At 47.0% G+C, this 17582-nt stretch overlaps 1 protein-coding gene across 1 annotated transcript; it reads left to right on the forward strand.

The window, feature by feature from the left end:
- Nucleotides 1-1990: 1990 nt before the first annotated feature.
- LBH (LBH regulator of WNT signaling pathway) lies at nucleotides 1991-14259 on the forward strand. The gene is made up of 3 exons (XM_071739867.1): nucleotides 1991-2248; nucleotides 3046-3148; nucleotides 11792-14259. The coding sequence occupies exons 1-3, from the start codon at nucleotides 2223-2225 to the stop codon at nucleotides 11981-11983; spliced, it is 321 nt and encodes a 106-aa protein (XP_071595968.1). The 5' UTR covers nucleotides 1991-2222; the 3' UTR covers nucleotides 11984-14259.
- Nucleotides 14260-17582: the final 3323 nt, after the last annotated feature.

Below are 17582 nucleotides of genomic sequence, written 5' to 3' on the forward strand. Positions count from 1 at the left end.
CTGGGGGGGTTTGGTTTTGTTCTTTTGTTGGCTGGTTGGTTTTAATTTTTTTTGGTTCTCTTTGTTTGTTTGTTTCTCCAAAAGGCTGTTATTAGGTGGGACCACAAAACTATCTGGCCTCATCAGAAGGGGTGGCAAAGTGGCCATGCAGAGGACATGGGTGAAAAGTTGATCTGAGCTGCTTTTTCTTAAAGTTGGTTGTAGGAGCCCTAGAGTGTGGTTGGAGGGGCGGGCGAGCCCCATTCCTGTCCCTAGGTCTCCCTTGAGGGCTCAGGTGTGTCAAAGGTTAGATATTTAAAGGAACATGCTTTCCAAGAAGCAGAAAACCTTGGACTTCAAACCCTGCTGAGCATAGAGGGGCATTTAGAGAGGGACAGAACAGCACTAACTTCTATTGTTCAGCTTCAAAATAGTCCTTTAAAAGCCAAGTTTTGGTGTTCTCTTAGGGTCGAAAATTAGCCAAGCCAGTAAGCATGAGCATGTGCAGCCCAGGGGACTTGGCTGTATTCTTACTGGTGTCTGTGGACCCCAGAGCTCGTTGTCAGAGGGCTCAATGGGGTAAGGGGACTGTGTGCACCAAGCCCACCTTGCTGCCTCCCTCCCTCCTATTAATATTATGGAAGGTTACTGGTGGCCTTTCAAAGTGAGCTCATCTCTACCCTCCTGAATTTCCAGATATCTGCAAGGGCTACTTCAGCTCCTTGTGATTCATTTTACTCTGGCACAAAGCAGCAGCTTGCTGAAGCCTGATGCAAAACACCCATGTATGGTCTATTTATATAATATGAATATAAGCAGATTAAATTGTCTGGACTGAGGAAACATAAGTATGTACACATGTACACACAGTCTGGGGGTTGGCTGAGTGGGAGCTGGAAGCAAAGCTTCCTGTCAGAAACACTGAGCTTGCAATTTTTAGCACCTAAACAGTGGGACAAATAACATGCATACACCCATGCACAGGCAGGTATATGAAGTGCTGCATCACCTATATGCTCTGTATTTTAATTGAGGCAGGGTAAGATGAAAAGTGCAGTTGTGTGCTTGGTTATCTGCTTTCCTGGGAGCAACAGGTAGAACAAAACCAATCCCTGCACTAAACCTTATCTGCCAGTGTGTGACAAGACACTGCTCACTGGGTGAGCAGAGGGGAGAGCAGCCTCCAAAATCACCAAGCACCTCTCTGCAAGGACCTGGGCCGTGCTGTGGCCAAGAGCCACGGGCATCTAACTTGGGTCACAGCCTCAGGAAGCTGCATGAGCCCTGTCAGTAGATGGAAGCAGTCAGGACTTCAGCTGAGTTTGGGGGTACCCAGCCCTTTCACTTCATCATGTTTTGCTTTCCAGCACTTTCATGTCCAGAGGGGAAGGCAGGCAAAGTGATAACGCCTACAACTGCTTACGTTCCTCGAGGCAGCAAACAGATTCACCCCCATCTCCTCCTGAGCCTCCCCCTTATTAATTCACTTTGTTCTCCTCAATATGGCTCGGCCTGGTGAAGCTTCTTACCCTGCTTCCGCTCCAGCCTGAGGTGCGGGGCACGGGAAGTGCTCAGAGGAGGGAGCAGCCGCTGCCACCTCTCAGGGCCATGAGGGTGCGGCGGAGCCCTGCCCCCCTGCAGGGGGCTGGCCCCGGCTTTAGGCTGAGCCCCCCCGGCCTGCCCCAAGCCCCCCCTGCTACGGCCCCATTTCTCCTCCCGCAGATGGGGGGTGACGTTTTGGGGTGATGCTCAGTGCGTCCCGCGCCGCCCCGCAGCCAGCGGCAGTGCTGAGGGGGCTGCACGGGGCCGCAACCACCTCGGCACCCGCTTCGGCCTCTGCTGCTTGGGTAAAAAATAATGAACCCCCCGCTCGGCACTGAGAACTCGACCGATCGGGCCGGACTGGGCCGACCGCAGGATCCTGCCAGCGAGCCCAGGGCGCACGGGACACGCTTCCTCCTCCCACGGTGCGCGTCCAACCCATTCATGAAAATGCTGACGTCAAGGAGGAGGAGGGACGGGCCACGCCCCCCCGGACCATTTAATGCGTCTCGGAGGGACCCGTGGGGCTCAGAGTGAAGCGGAGGTGTCGGCGTTGTTGTCTGTTGTTCAGCGCATTCTCCTGCAGGGTTCTGTCTGCCCGTCCGTCCGTCTGTCCGTGCAGCTCAAACGTTCTGCTCGGGGGGCAGCGCCAGGTGCCCCTCCCGCCAGCCCGGGGACAGCCTCCGCCGCTGGTGGACTTCATGTCCGTGTTGAGCCCCCTGCCCTGGTGAGTGGGAGCTTCCCGCGGGGAGGGGCGGCGGTACCGCGGCCCGCAGGTTACGGGCCGCTCAACCCTAGAGGGCTGTGAGGGTTTGGAGCGGAGGATCCTGCCGGATCCTTCGGCCTGCACCCGTGCCCTAGGGAGAGGGCATGCGGCGGGGCGGCGTGAAGCTCCGAGGCGTGAATTTTCCCGAAACGGGGTAGAGGAGGCTGGCACCGGCGGTGCGAGCTGAGCTATAGCGGGACGATCGGCAATGGAGGAACTGCGCACACTGACTTTTACTTTCTCGAGCTGGGAATGCAATTAAGGCCGTAAAAACGGAGTTAGAATTGGCGCCGGCCGCTCCGCTGGTGTGGAAGTCCCGGAGGTTGTAAAATAAGTCAGTAGGAGCTAAAGTACCCCAGCTTTAAAAAAAACAAACAAAAAAAAGGCAGTGAAAAACCCCAGCGCTTGCGCTTATTTACAGTTTGTTTGTTTTGTTTTGTTTTTTACTTTCCCCCTTAGGGGGCAGAGCTGGAGGAAGTGGAGTGAAGAATGAACGGCTGCTGTTAAAGCCTCTCGATGTGTTCTTGAGCAGTGTTCGTGGGGCAAAAGCCGGGGAGTTGCTCCCAGGGACAGGGGGTGTAGCACCGGGTTACAAGCCCTTTCCACCCTCTGCTAAGGGGGGGAGGGGGGACAGGAAGGAAGGGACTAGAAATAGTCGACGGCCTCTTCTGCTTGCTTGTGTTTCCCTATGCTACTGACATCTTGGTCAGCCCTTCTGAAGCCCCTCGGGTGATTTGTATGCTGCCGTCTGTTTTTAGCTCTGATTATCTGAGATCAGATGAAATGACTGAAGTGATGATGAACACGCCAGCGATGGATGAGATTGGGCTAAGCCCCCGCAAGGATGGCCTGTCATACCAGGTAAGTGTGCTGCTGGTTGCTTGGGTAGTAAATCCCTTGTGGAATTGCCAGGGCTGGACTGTAAACTCAGTCTTATGTACCTTTCCATAGCCTGACCTAATGCATAGCAGGTCTTGCTGCAGTGAAAACTGGTCAACTGACTGTAATGCTTGCTTGGCAGGAGCCAGTTATCTAAAGTATCCGTCTGGATAGGACAGGTTTGGCAAAAGATTTGGTTGTTGCTGAAGTGATCAAGCCCCCATTCAGCATTCATGGGAGCTGGGGAGATTGGTTGAAGACGAATTCCCCTCACTGGGCTGAGAAGGCTGTGGGATATCTTTGTAATACAGCATACAAATGATCTGCCTAGAGCAGGAGGGGGGGATTTGTATGGCACTTAATTTTTTTAAATCTATTTCTTGTTTTTTCTGACTGGTCCTGTTTGAGAGGGTTTAACAGTCTTGTGTAAGATTCTTTGAGGCCAAGGACAGTTTAGAAGAGCCTTGAAATATCACTGGAGTTACCAGTACCTGAAGGCATGAGCTGCATTCATCCTGAAAGTTGTGAACAATGTAATTAGCCATCAACCTCCAGCTCAGTAACTGGGATGAAGATAGCTTGAGCCTTAATCCTTTAGTCTCAATATGCCTTTAGTTTCCTATCGTACAGTTGATTCAAAGGGTGAGCTGTGCATCCTAGCCTTCTAGATCAGTGTTTTCCTGCTTCTCCATACTTGATGTGATTTAAACACAGGCACCCAGTGTATGGAGATGATTTACATCAGGTCTGTGCATTACATTGGGAGACTCTTTGCCAGATCCTGGTTCAGGTTCATCCTTTGCAGATGTTACATAACCTGCAAAGAGGCAGTTGGTCCAAGTGTGCATTCAAATGAAGTGTGCTCTTGTATGCCTGCATATTTGCATCTGAAAAAATGAGCTACGAGGCAGTAGCAGTGCCCTGAAGCTTGAAATCAACTGAATTTTGAGCCATTGCTGAGGCCTCTAGAGGAAGCCAAAGCTGTGGGGAGGAAAAGGGAATACATTGCTTTTTTTGGTCAAAATTCTTGATCTGGATAGTGCAAGTTGTTTGGCTTATTGCCTGTGTGTGGAAATAGCTGTGCTGTGCTTCAGTGCTTGAGTTAGTGGAAAGCATATGGCCTCTTTCCACTACTATAGAGGGAGTTTACAGCAATGAGAGTGGCTGTTAAACCCAAAGCACTCAAAGTCACCTCCATGGGATGGTCAGTTGTCTTCATGGGTCACCATATGAAGAGGGTTAGCCCAGTGAGGTGAAACCACCTCTCTTAACTACTCACATTCTCCAGCGAGAGGCAGAATCTAGGTGACCTGCTTGGTATAATGGTTGCTTCAGTCAGGTCCCTCCCCAAGTGCTAATGACCTTGATAAGTCTACTTGGGTCAACTGGGGAACAGGCCTGTTTAGTTTGGAGTGGATCAACTGGATTTGAAGGTGTGTGAGTCATAAATGCTGATAACTCGTATCTCTGCAGGGCTTGAATATCCTGGATCTCTTCTGTGTAGCCATCTTGTAATAGATTACTTTTTTTTCAAATGCCTGCAAGAGCTGGGAGCTGCCTACTTGTGTTTCTCCTTGATATATCAAGACAAACTGATAGCAGAGAGGATTGAGTCAGGCATTGAAATGGAAGATTCTGATGGGGCATTAAGTGGTGTGTTGGCTGTGAGTGAGTTCTGCTTCTAAATCTAGTTAGTGTAAAGAGGATTCAGCAGAAAGCTCCACCCTTCCTGCTCTGGCTGCTTGACTGAAAATAACAATATAGCAAGGTAAGTAGAAAGCATCCTTAAAAGGTTGAAAACTCAAGTTAGAACAGCAAAGACAAATCTGATGCAAGTTGTACCGCAACCTCTTTGTTCTACCTCAGACTTTGGCATTTTGTGCTTCATCATATTGATGGAGAGAGTTTGGTACATGTAGAATTGTATTGCAGTATGAGGGTTGTAGTGCAGTAACTTTAAACCAGATAGGACTAATGGAGCATAACAGCTTCTGCACTGAGGCTTGTTGTCTTAAGCTGCAACATCTTCCTCCACTCATCTGTGGAGCTGGGCAGTCATGATGTAAGCCTAACAGCCCTTGGCTGGCTACAAGAGGAAAAAAAAATTAATAAAGTGGAGCTAGAACTGGCAGAGACAAGCTTTTAGTTTCAAAATTTTGTTGTGTTCTAGTAGTAGGGCTTGTATGACCTCAGACAGAGGTCCAAATTTCCCTCTGGCTGTGTAGAGCAGGGACTCCCTGAGAGCTGGTCCGTAGGAGCTGCTGTGAGCCCTGGGGCTGCTTCACCTTATGCAGACATGAAACTGCCAAGATCAAAGGAGATGGTACAGCAGCTTTTCTGGAACTGAAAAATACATCAGTATCTGCTGCAGACAGACTTAAGATCACAGAATGGATTGGAAGGGCCTTTGAAGGTCATCTAGTCCAACCACCCTTGCAACAAGCAGGGATCTGTACTAGTTCAAAGTATTTCTGCTTTTACTTGTAAGTTAACTGAGGAAACAAACTCTGAGTATGAACGTTATTGATATGATTCCTCTGTCCCATGTAGTTCACTGAACTTCAGGGCTCCTGCATGCCTTGCTGGTTACAGAGGGAATTTGGCTTGTCAACTTTTTCTTCTGCCTCTTCCACCCCCTTGCCTGTGCACATGCACTGGAGTGTATCTGTCTGTCTAGACATCAGCTGAAGCTGTGAAGCTTCCTGGCCTGTGGGCTGGCTCTTTAAACCATGACGTGAAATGTAAGCTCATGTTCTAATTTCAAAACCTTTCTATGTAAAGCAGTGTTTATTTGTGATGTAAAGCTGCTCTCTGAGCCCACTTAAGATGATTCAGTCAACAGATTTAAAGAGCCTGAGCAGAACTGAATGGTGAAATTTGGGCTTGAGTCTCAGAGCTGGGTGGCATTGACAACACAGAAGATGCAGCTGAAGAGATGATGTCATGCTGGGTCTTGTGCCTGCAGTGAAGAGCTATTTCTGGACCTTTAATAGATGTCCCATAATTCCCATGGGACTTACTAAACAAAAAGCTCGTTGAAATGCAGGCTCAAGATGCTTCTGCTACAAACAGATGTGCCTGTGGAGGGCTTCATGCACTCCCTGCTTGGCTGTCTCTGGCAAGCTGGGCCTTTGTTGCTGTGAGTCAGAGTTAATGTACTGTTTGCTATTTTCCAGCCCCTTGATATTCTCTTTTCTCAGAAAGCCTCATCAGTGCTCTGATGCTTGTCCTCTGATTCTGTCTCGCAGCTATGTAGCACAAATGGTGCTACTGAAACTTGGGTTGAATTAATAGCTCTGTATTTGGCAATTGCTGTCATCAAAGTGGTACCTTGGCCTGAATCCTGCCTTGCTTCTTGGAAGTGGAGCGAGTGGGATTTGAGCACAACTGGATGACACCTGAAGTGTCTTATTTTGACCAAGTGCTGTGTTCCAAGTTAAAAATGTAACTCTGCTGCAGACAGGCTGTTTTGTTGGGCTTGTGAGCCCTTAAGCTCCCTTTTAGGAGACTGACCTGCAGAGGCTGAGCTTTCATGCCATCAGCTGGGGTTTGGTTGTCATGGGGAGCTTGAGCTCTCTAAGTTATGATCGCATCATGCTGGGATCCGTCTAGGTTAATCACAGCCACAGCTAGCTGGGATTCATGTCAGACTGACTTAATCTAGGTAAATAGGCTTAATGCTTTGTCCAGTGTCTGGCAAAAGCTTTTAATCTGTCTTGTTGGAGATACAATTTTTGGTAAATGCAGGGCCTCTCCACCAGCACCCGTGTGCACTGACTTTCCCAAGGAGCTGTGGCTCCCAGTGTGAGGGGTTTAGCTGCATCTGCTGCATCCCCACAACAGAAGTGGGGAACCAGCACCTTGCTTCTTTGAGGGCTGATGGCAAAGGGTGGAAACTGAGCTTCCTCTGTAATTGTCTTGTTAGCTTGTAAGATGCTGTAAGTCTGTGCAGCCTTAATTTGTGTAGGGGGGAGCCCTGTATTGGAGCTGTGTACTTGCTGGGCTGCAATAAGGTGGTGATAGCATGTGAGCTTAAGGTAACTGTGGCAAACCTGATGCATGGTTACTACACAAGATTATTAGCAGTCTGAGTCAATGTGTGTTCCAGGGTCTAGGATTTAAAATTAAGTCGGAACAGAATATGGCATAAACAGAGCCAAAACTAATGGTGTTAGCAGCTATGCTATGCAAAAGTGTTCCACAGAAATACAGACTGAAGACAGCTGCTAATCAGAACATCTCAGTGCATGCTTTTCCTCGCCACTCAAAGCCTTGTTACTCTGATGGAAGAATGTTATAATGTGTGAAGTTTCTCTGCCATTGTCTCCCAAAACAGAGCAGTCTGTCTGTGATGAGGGAGTTGTCATTGATCATAAACCTGAGTCACAGGCTGCTGTGAGCTCTGTTTTGAGTATTCACACTACTGTGTGAATAAATGTATGTATTAGCACTGCTTCTTATCGCTGGAAAATTCTTCCTAGGAGGACACAGATGATTTAAGTATTTCCTGAAATGGCCTTGCCATGTTTATTAATGGCAGTGAAGCTTTATTTTAGGAATTTAAATGCTGATTTGGAATATTGGCTTGGTACTGCTAAAGAGGCACAAAACTTTGTTTTTTAGTAGTGCAGGGAATGTGTGATACATGTTAATCAGGGGTATATCCTATATCTGAAGTGGTATGGTTCTCAGTGCAGACTTTTCAGTGTTCTGTAGTATTACCAATGAAGCAAAGTTCCCCCCTGAAACAGTAGCTTGATTTGGAAAGATCCCATTACTTTAGTCTCCCTGTAATGTAATTGAAAGTTTTCAGCCCTGTGGGAGGGGAAAATTATTTTAACTGTGGTTGGTACAGTGTTGGTATGGAGTACCAACATGTAGAAATCGGTTTGAATTTACAAGTATCACTTGGATTATTGTAGCTTTGAGCTAATCCTCTTCATTGTCTGACATCTCTCCTGCTTTTGGTGTTTCTCTCTCCCTGAGAATGCTGAGAGAGGCTAAGAGCCTCCCCAGGGCAATGAAAACTTTCCATTCTTGTTGCCAAGACTTCATTCAAAGATAGTAGAGCTAGGTCATCTGAAACAGAGGCAAACATGATCTTTCTAAATTCATTTCAGGCTTTCATGTCGAGTTCTGTGTTTCACTGCCCTTTCCAGCTGCAAGGCAAGAGTTCAGTTGATTTGAATGTGATCTGGATCAGTCCTTTCCATGAGGAAAGCAGTCCCCAGAATATAATCTGGAGAGGTCTTGCTGCAAGTGAGAAGTTGTGTTGAGTAGTGTAAGAAGCAAGATACATGTTCTCTGTGGGCCCTATAAAGGGGCTGGATGTGTTCCATGGGCCAAGAGTTTGGGCTCAGCTACAGAAGGGGGCTCTGTGGAAGCAGCTGTAGCCCCTTGTGCTGTGCCTTGCAAGAGAGAGATAAGAAGATACCTTAGAATTGCTGCTAAACTTGCTTTTAGTTAGTCTTCACAACCAGTTGTTGCTTGTCCACCACCAAGTGACCAGCCCAGCCAGAAGCAGGCATCTGCATCTGCTGTGTGCAAGGTCCCTCCCCCTAATAAACGAGGGGGAGAAGTTAACCCATTGTTGCTGTGCTTTTTGGGTGTTGAGGAGATGCAAAGTCTTCCTTCCACATGCCTCAGCTGGGTAAGGTGCACAGAGGCTCCTAGGCAGGTTTTGCCAGACAACCTGTACTGCCTGCTGTGCAAAAGGTTGCAGAGCTTGCAGGTCAGAGCTGAGCTACTGCACTCCCAGTGGGAACCTTGCTGCACGTTTGAGAGTTGTGTTTTTTTGGTTTTTTCTTTGGTTTTTTTTTTTGTTAATTTGTTTGGATTTTTTGTTGTTTTTGTTTTTGTTTTGTTTTCCCATAGTCTACATCTGCAGTGGGCAGATTGGGCATAGGGGACCAACAAATGCTGCTTGGCACTACTGAAGTGGGACAGCAGAAAGCTGGTGTTTGCTTAGATCGTTCTTTTGAAGAGCCTGGCAGTGTGGCTTATTTTGGAATAAGGGGTGAGGCTGATTGTGGGGTAACTTTTCCACTCAGCTTCCCCAGATGTGCTGTCTTAATCTAAAAACATTTTTCCTTTAGTCCCTGTACTTGGCGTGCTCTGTTGCCCTGCTTGTCACATGTGAGGAAATCTGCCTTTGTGTATTTTTTCCATTGACTGTCCACACCCCTTGAAAGTGCAGTTGCAACATCTCGCTTCATGCTGCCTCTACGATTAAAAAGCATGACTTAGTGGAAAAAATCCTGACCTTCTTGGTTTCAGCCTGTCCTGCAGCTGTTAGAGATAAGATTGTGCTGGGTTTTTTGTTTTTGTTGTTTTTGTTAGAAAAGCTACACACTACCTCCTTTGGGGGATATTTGTTTGCAAGGAAATCACTACTTAGTTTGTGGGGGGAAAAATAGAAAAATCTAGCAGGCTATTTTCAAAAAATTGTTCCCGTTTGACCTAATGTGCTTAAAATTATAGCAGCCAAAGGTTAGTTTAATTATTGCACTTGTATTTTTCTTGCACTGGAGGCTATTTTCATGACATTATCAGCTTATGTAACCTCCTGAACCACACTTTTTTTCCATTGCGGTATTATAAACCATGTAATGTCAAGGATATTTTTTTCCTATCCTGTGTTTAGATAACAAGTTGATGCTTAAGAGCCACTGACTGTACTTCCAGTAATGCCCTGTGGGTCTGAAGGGACCTTTGGTCAAGAGGAACCTGCATATCCCCTAAGAAACAATTACTGTCTTACTTGTGTAAGGAGTGACAAGTGGCTTACAGTGTTAATGTGTCCGTGTTCAAAAACCTTGTGCTTCTGCATGTGACAAGCATATGGATGGCAGGTGCTGTAGTGGGAGCTGGGCTCCTGCACAACTGTCCCCAGGACCAGATGAATATGGGCAAAACTAGCCTTGGGGTTCTGTATTACCTTCACAATGAGTTGCTTGGCTGAGCACCTCCTCCCAAAGTTATGTTGCCTGACTTTGCATGAAGTAGTGGCCTTTCTCAGGTTGGTAACCTGGTTTCCACAAAGCTTTGGATGCAAGGGAGAAGCATGGCTGCACAGTAGAAGGCTGAATATTGTCAAGGAGGAAATGGCATGGCTAATACTTGTTAGGCTGAAGAGCAAGTTGATAGAATGATGCTCCACTTTGGAGTTTGGGCCAGGACTTCTCATGGTGCTGGGTACCTGAATAATTGGCATGAGAAGTATGATATTCCATGGTTCCTGGCTTGGCAATCTGCCTTTGTAACTGGGACCACAAAGCAGACGAGCTCTTGGCTGAAATGGAGGTACCCATGATCAGTGTGCCTGTCTGAGGCTGGAAGTGTTGTTCCCTGCAAGAATATTCTTACTCTGACTCTCTTGAATGCAGCTCAAAGAGAAGTACAGTGCCTACTTCTCATTTACAACCTGGAGAGGAAAATGAGTTTTTGTGTTTAAATGCAACTGCAATGTGAAATGAGCACTCAAAATGGTTTGAAATAAACAGGTGGCAGTTTTTAAAATCTTCTGGTTACCAATCAGATCTGGTGTGGCAACTGGTTCTTGTCACCCAGCAGTTTTCTTCTGGATGACCTGGGGTTTGAAGCCATTCCCCTAGTAGTGCATCCCTATAAGTAACAGCAGCCTTTTGTGTTCACACTGCAGTTCAGTCATGCAGACCTTCTGTCACTGCACTGGCAGTTTTTTCTGTACATGTGTCTTTGCCTCAGTGGTTCCAGTAGAATCACAACACACATTCTGCTGGTACTGCTGCAAAGTTTGGGCTCTGGTATGTGGATGTGTGCACCCATGTGGCAAACTATGGGTGGGAGGGAAGGGGTAAGGTACTGCTCTGTACAGCCTGGGAGGCTGGAGGCAAGGAGGTCCTCGTCCTTGCAGTAGGTACATAATTGCTGGCCAAGCCACAGGTACCTCCTGCCATAAGAGTTATGATCTAGTCTCCATCCCTTCTGCAAGATGAGTGTTGTCCTGCTGAGTTTCCCTGCTGATGTATGGTAGTTGTAGCATCAAGAGCACTCCCCTAAGTCATCTCCAATATGCAGCTGAACTTGTCTTTTGGTCTGGTGCTGTGGCCCCGACCAGATGCAGGCCCTTGCTGCAAGGGTCTGGACTGCCCTAGCACTGGGTTGCCACATGTCCCTCTCCCTTGTCTCAGCAGAGCCTGGTGCAGAAGCCTCTTCTTGTGTGCAGCTTGACCACCAGCAGGAAATGAGACCTCAGGTTTTCTGATTGAGATAGCTTAGAGGGTGCAAATGCATGAGCATTAATGCAAAAGCTGTGTGTGTGTGTGTGTGTGTGTTTGTGTTTGTGTGTGTGTGTGTGGTGGTGGTGGTGGTGGTGGTGGTGATGGTGAGGCATTTGGATAAATATCCAAAAAGTCAGTTATCTTGCTATCCAGGCAAGCGTGTTTGGAAGCCTCTTGGGCAGCACTTATTTCCAGTACTTAGCTATTAGCAAGTGGTTTACAAGTTCAGGATTCTTCCCACTGTTCAGTGGTTTACTCTGCCCAGACTAGTCTGCTCTGAAGATCCAAGTGCTTAGAGAGCTGGGTTTTGCCTAAGATTGCTTGAAAAAAGCCCCTCTCACAAACTGTTTCTTGGTTCTTTCAGATCTTCCCTGATCCCTCAGACTTTGACCGATACTGTAAGCTGAAGGACCGTCTGCCCTCCATTGTGGTGGAGCCCACAGAGGGTGATGTGGAGAGTGGTGAGCTGAGATGGCCACCCGAAGAGTTTCTTGTGCAGGAGGAAGAGGAGGAAGAAAACTGTGAAGATGCAAAGAAGGACAGTAAGGAGCAATAAGTGGCATGTGAGGAAAGGCAAGGGACTACACCCTTCTGGAGGAAGAGCCACACTTCTTTTGAAAGTCTTTTTTTTTTTATGAAACAACAACAAAAAAAAAAAGACAAGTTCAATTTTGCACCTGCAAGATCTTAGTTTTTTTGTATTCTCTGTATTGAGAACTGAAGCCCTTGGTGTAACCAGACCTCCTGAGGAAGGAAGGATGTAACACAGAAATGTTTGCTGTTCTTGAGATCACTATCTGTATTTTTCTAAGGTGGAGGCAGCATGAAATTCCTAGCACATGGCTGAGGGTGACCATGTGAGGACTGCTGAAGGGGGGTTGCTCAGGGAAGTGGAAGGAAAGTCAGAGGTGGCAGCGCTTAGCTGGGAGCTGCCTCTGGCTAAAAGCATGAGAACAGAGCCATCATCTCTCAGATTTGCCTTTCTTACAGTTTCCATTTTGTGTGTCACGGGGTGGAAGGATGTCTGTAGCAAAGCATTGCTAAGCACCCTACTGAGGAGGGGCTTGTAGCTCTTCCTGGTTTGGCACCTCCTAGGGTAACTTGAGCATCTGTATGAGTAGTGGGGTTTCTTGCTCTTGCTGTTGAGCCCATTTTCCAGCTACTTTTCCCAAAGCTGTTTACCCCTCTCTCTTTGCCTTTAGACTCTTCAATGCTGATCAGCTGTATTTGCAGGATAATGTTAAGCTGCTGCTTAACTCATCTCTACAGCCCTAGTTTGTCCTGGATGTGGTTGAATGTGAGGTAATTCACATTGGATGTAAAGATGCTTCTCTCTGCAGCAAGAGCTTGTGTAGGTTTGAACACGTGGGATTTCTCTCCTGTTTGCTGAGGCTGCTGTGTATGGTCCTGTCTTGTACAATGCCCTAAGCTGCAGGGTGGGGATTATACCTCCTTTCCTTGGTGTCCTTGAGGCTACAGAGTTTCATGTTTTCAACTTACTGGTCAGTGGGCTCCTGAGGGCTGGCTGGGGGATCTCCAGCTTTGCACTCTCCTCAGAGCCTTGGCAGTGCAGGACCTGCTGGTAGGGGTGTACATTGTGGGGAGTGCTGTCAGACCTGGAAGTAATCCAAAGATGAAACACCAGCTCTAGTTTGGATCACCCATGAGAGAAGGGGTGTTTGGAGGACGAGGTCTCTTGGGAGGGGATTAGCCTGGGTGCCCTGAGACAAGATGTGGTTCTGCTTTGTAGCAAGGGTGAAACATTCATGGTTGTTTAATGAAGTGCAGATGGACCTGTGAACTCTGGTTGTGTTGTCTTTACCATATCCTGCTCCAAGGAGAAGTCATCTGTCTCAGTTTGGGGAGGAGGCCAGTCTGCTGCCAAGTGGTAACTTGCTGCTTTTCTAGAAAGTGATGATCTTGCAGCTTTGGGGACCAGCTTAGGAGTCAGTTGGTCTTGGGACAGAATGAAAACAGCACCTAAACCAAATGTGGGGTCATGGAAGAGAAAAAAATGTCAAGGCCTTAACCAAACTTTCATAATAATCCCAGTGCCACCCCCCTTTGCTTATAACTGGTTCCATTTTTAAAATCTCTTTGGATGTTTGTGTATTTGTATTTTTAATACTTCAGTAGTTAAATGCTGGTGGGGGTTTGGAACTGCTTTTAACATATTGGCAGGATTGGTTTTAGTCTTGTGTTTAAGCATAATGGCAATAATTTATCAGCTCTGCATAACTGTTTCAGACAGATAAGACTTTGGAGACAAGTTAGCACAAAGTGGGAGACATGCAGTGTTCCTGCACTCAGCTGGTCTCTGCTCCAGTAATGCAGACCTGGTTATACATGCTCCCTGCCCATCTTGGTAGATGGTCATGATGTGGTGATACCATTTTCTCTAGCAATGGATTCAGCTGTTTTATCTGCAACACTTGTTCTAATCTTGCTGTCTTAATGAGCTTGTACACCTGCATACCAGCCAGCCATCTTACTTCTAAGTGTTACTCTATTGGTCTCTACTGTCTGTTCCACCAACTCAAAGCTGTATAGCAAAATATTACCATGAGACGGCAATCCTTGAACTTAAGACCTGTCTGCCCTAAAGACTTGCATATTTCTGTCTGCATCCTTTTTTTGGAAGTATTGTGTATATTTCTATTTGTTGTTGAAGATATCTAAAGAACGAAGCACTCCAGTAAAGCTCCTCTTGTATGATATACATTCTATATTTCTGTAATTTTTTTGAGCCTCAGGGAGAAGCTAGCATTTTTTTTCAAACTACATTTTTGTCACTGTGACAGTTGTAAATAAAGTTTGAAAATGCTTTCCAAACATACTGGCTTTGTTCTTACTGGCAGACCATGCTGGGTTGATCCATGTTTCAGATAATGTCCAGTCCTTGTATTTCAGGTCTGAGGTGTGCTGACTAGCAAAGGAAATGCCCCAGTCTCTGGAGAGACGTGTTTACCAGTTGAGGTTGTTCTGTGAACCAGGAGACACTTGATTAGTTCATATGGCTGACCTCAGAGCATGGGACTGTAAGCCTAAATCAAATTAGTATTGAGGGGCAGCATCTTTATTTTGTCTTGCCACAGTTGCTTATTGCTGTGTGCAGGGGTGCAGCAAAGGTGGTTGCTCCAACTTATTTGTTGCTGAAAACTGTATTTATATCAGTACTTACGTATACTGTAATCTATGTCTAACTCCACAGGGAGTGGAGACTTCTTAGCTGCTGTTAGTTCTAGTACAGTGTTTGTGCATGTTGCCTCTGTGTGCTTACCTTGCCCTGAACAACAGGTGAGAAGAAAACTCTTGTCATGCAGTGTGGTGGTAATGGTCTCAGCTGAGCTACTTGGGCTTGTCTGCTTTGGCTTTTTTTGGTCTAGAAGTCAATTCTTGAGTAGTCTGTTGTGCCTTGCCACACAGCGATGGTTGTGTGCTACAGCTCACAGTAGGAAGACCTGCAGGAAGCTGCATTTCTGAGTGTGATTCTGAACTGCTTTGGTCCAAGGTGGTGTCCTGCATGTAGAAATATGACCATCCTGGACTGAGTAATTCGAATTGTGTACTTAATGGGAATCAAACTTTCTATTAAAACCAGGTAATAAGAAACAAATGCCCTAAAATACTTGTGTCTGTCAGATACATGGAGAGAAGTTCTTGTGATTTGGCAAGTATCAGGCTCTAATATTACCTATGCAAAGAAGCTGGGCTGAGGTTGGAGTATTATGTTTACATGAGACTGGTTTAAGTACACTAATTACCCTCATTTAATGCTTCAACTGAGGGCATGCTCTACATAGCTGAAAGATGAATTGTATCATGCTCAACCCTTCCGGGACCTCCTGTGCCACAAAACCATAAATGCAATGTTGAAGCTTTCCTCTCCTTTTCTTCAATCAGTCTCTAAGAGCCTTGGTATCTTGGTCTTATCCTTAGACATGGAGATACTTTCCTTGTAGAAGCTGGCCTCTGAGCAAGGCTCTCTCTGGCTGGGGTCTGCCTTGCATTGGCCTGGAGCAGTGCTGTCAGGAGAGTAATGGTGGGAAGGGGGCTCTTCCTGGCCCTCTGTTCCAGCTGTTATGGTTAAGCTGGAGCTTGTATCACCAATTGAAAATGAGTGTCCTGGTTAAAGGGTGACCCTGAGTCATGCCAAGAACTTAATGGGTGACATAAGGACCTTTCTTTCTTCACACAGAGAGCAACATTTCTTCTGAATCTCATTTAGATTTGAGGCATTTGTCCCTCTCGGAGCTTTGCCCTGTAGTTGCAAGTGATGACAACACCCTGGGCACTGCTGCTGTGCTTGGTTTGGCCTGTGGTGGCTCTCCCAAATACTTGGTTTGTTGCTTTGGTGTCTACCCTTTTCTGTTCAGCTTCATCATAGCACAGAGTCACTTGAAACATGCTGTGAAGATTAACTTTTAGTGTCTGGCTGTGCCTACGTTTGGGTGTAGCTAGACAAAACTGTTGCTCTGCAATGTCTGAAGGTAATTCACCATTATTCCTGCACATGGGGAATAGCCATCCCCTGGACACAGGCCTGCTTAGTTCATGTCTATGCCCTGCTCTAACACTACCTTCCAGTTGCTGGGTAAGGATAACCTGGGCTGCCTCCTTCCCATTTTAGCTCTTCCAGGAAGTTCTCAGCAGCTGAGGACATGGAGTTTCATCCTCTTGTTAGTCTGCTTTTTTATGCTCTGAAACACAATCAAAACAAAATCAAAATCCCCCGAAGCTAATGATCACCTGGAAGCAAGCAAGGGATGTGAAGACCAATGGCTTCTCTGTACACAAGACTGACTATTCCATAATCTTTGTGGAGGGAAAACTGAGCGTTTAATGATTCAAATAATGCTTTTTTGCTTATGTCTGGACAGAGAAAGAACGGTTTAAAGAGAGCAAAGAGCTGGGCCTGCACCTGACAGAATCACAAAATCGTGGAGTCTGGAAAGAACCTTGGAGATCAAGTCCAGCATATGACCTAACACCACCACATCAGCTATAGGATGACACTAAGTGCCACATCCAGCCTCTCCTTAAACACCTGCAGGGATGGTGACTCCACCACTTCCCTGGGCAGTCCATTCCACTGCCTGATCACCCTCTCTGTGAGGAAGCTTTTTCTGATACCCAACCTACACATGCAATGATGTTTATCCCCTGGTGCAGCTTCAGGCCATGCCCTCTCATCCTGTCACAAGTTGCCTGGGAGAAGAGCCCGACCCCCACCTGACTACACCCTCCCTTCAGGTAGTTCTAGAGAGTGATGAGATCCTCCCTGAGTCTCCTCCAGGCTAAACAACCCCAGCTCCCTCAGCCTCCCCTCATAAGACTTTCCCTCTTGTCCCTTCACAGCCTCATTGCCTTGCTCTGGATCCTCTCCAGCACCTCAATACCTTTCTTGAAGTGAGGGGCCCAAAAATAGACACAGTACTCAGAGTGAGGCCTCACCAGTGCTGAGTACAGGGGAAGAATTGCATCCCAATTCCTGCTGGCCACACTGTTCCTGATACAGGCCAGGGTCCCATTGGCCTTCCAGGCTACCTGGGCACACTGCTGACTTGTGTTCAACTGGTTGTCAGCCAGTACTCCCAAATCCTTCTCTACTGGACTGCTCTCCAGCCACTCTTCCCCTAGCCTGTAGTGCTGCATGGGGTTGTTGTGGCCAAAGTGCAGGACCTGGCACTTGATCTTGTTGAACTTCATACCACTGGCCTCAGCCCATCAAGCCAGCTTGTCCAGGTCCTGCTGCATCATCTTCCTATCCTCCAGTAGATCAGCACTACCCCCCAGCATGGTGTCATCTGTGAATTTACTAAGGGTAGACTTGATCCTTCATCCAGGTAGTCAATAAAGATTTGAATAGGACTGGACCCAGTACTGATTCCTGGGGGACACCATTGGTAACTGGATACCAACTGGATGCAGCACCATTCACCACCACTCCCTGGGCCTGGCCATCGAGCCAGTCTTTTAACCTAGTGAAGGGTGTACCTGTCCAAGCTATGGTCTGCCAGCTTCTCCAGGAGAATGTTGGAAAGAAGCACCACAAAGTTTAATGACACACCAGTCTGATGTCTCTGTGGTTGGTTGTCATGTGTGCTGGGCTTTCAGGAGCATGTTGTGGGTCCATGTCTACTGTCTTGCTGCAG

This window comes from Heliangelus exortis, chromosome 3, assembly GCF_036169615.1.
Source record: "Heliangelus exortis chromosome 3, bHelExo1.hap1, whole genome shotgun sequence".
NCBI classification, from domain to species: Eukaryota; Metazoa; Chordata; class Aves; order Apodiformes; family Trochilidae; genus Heliangelus; species Heliangelus exortis.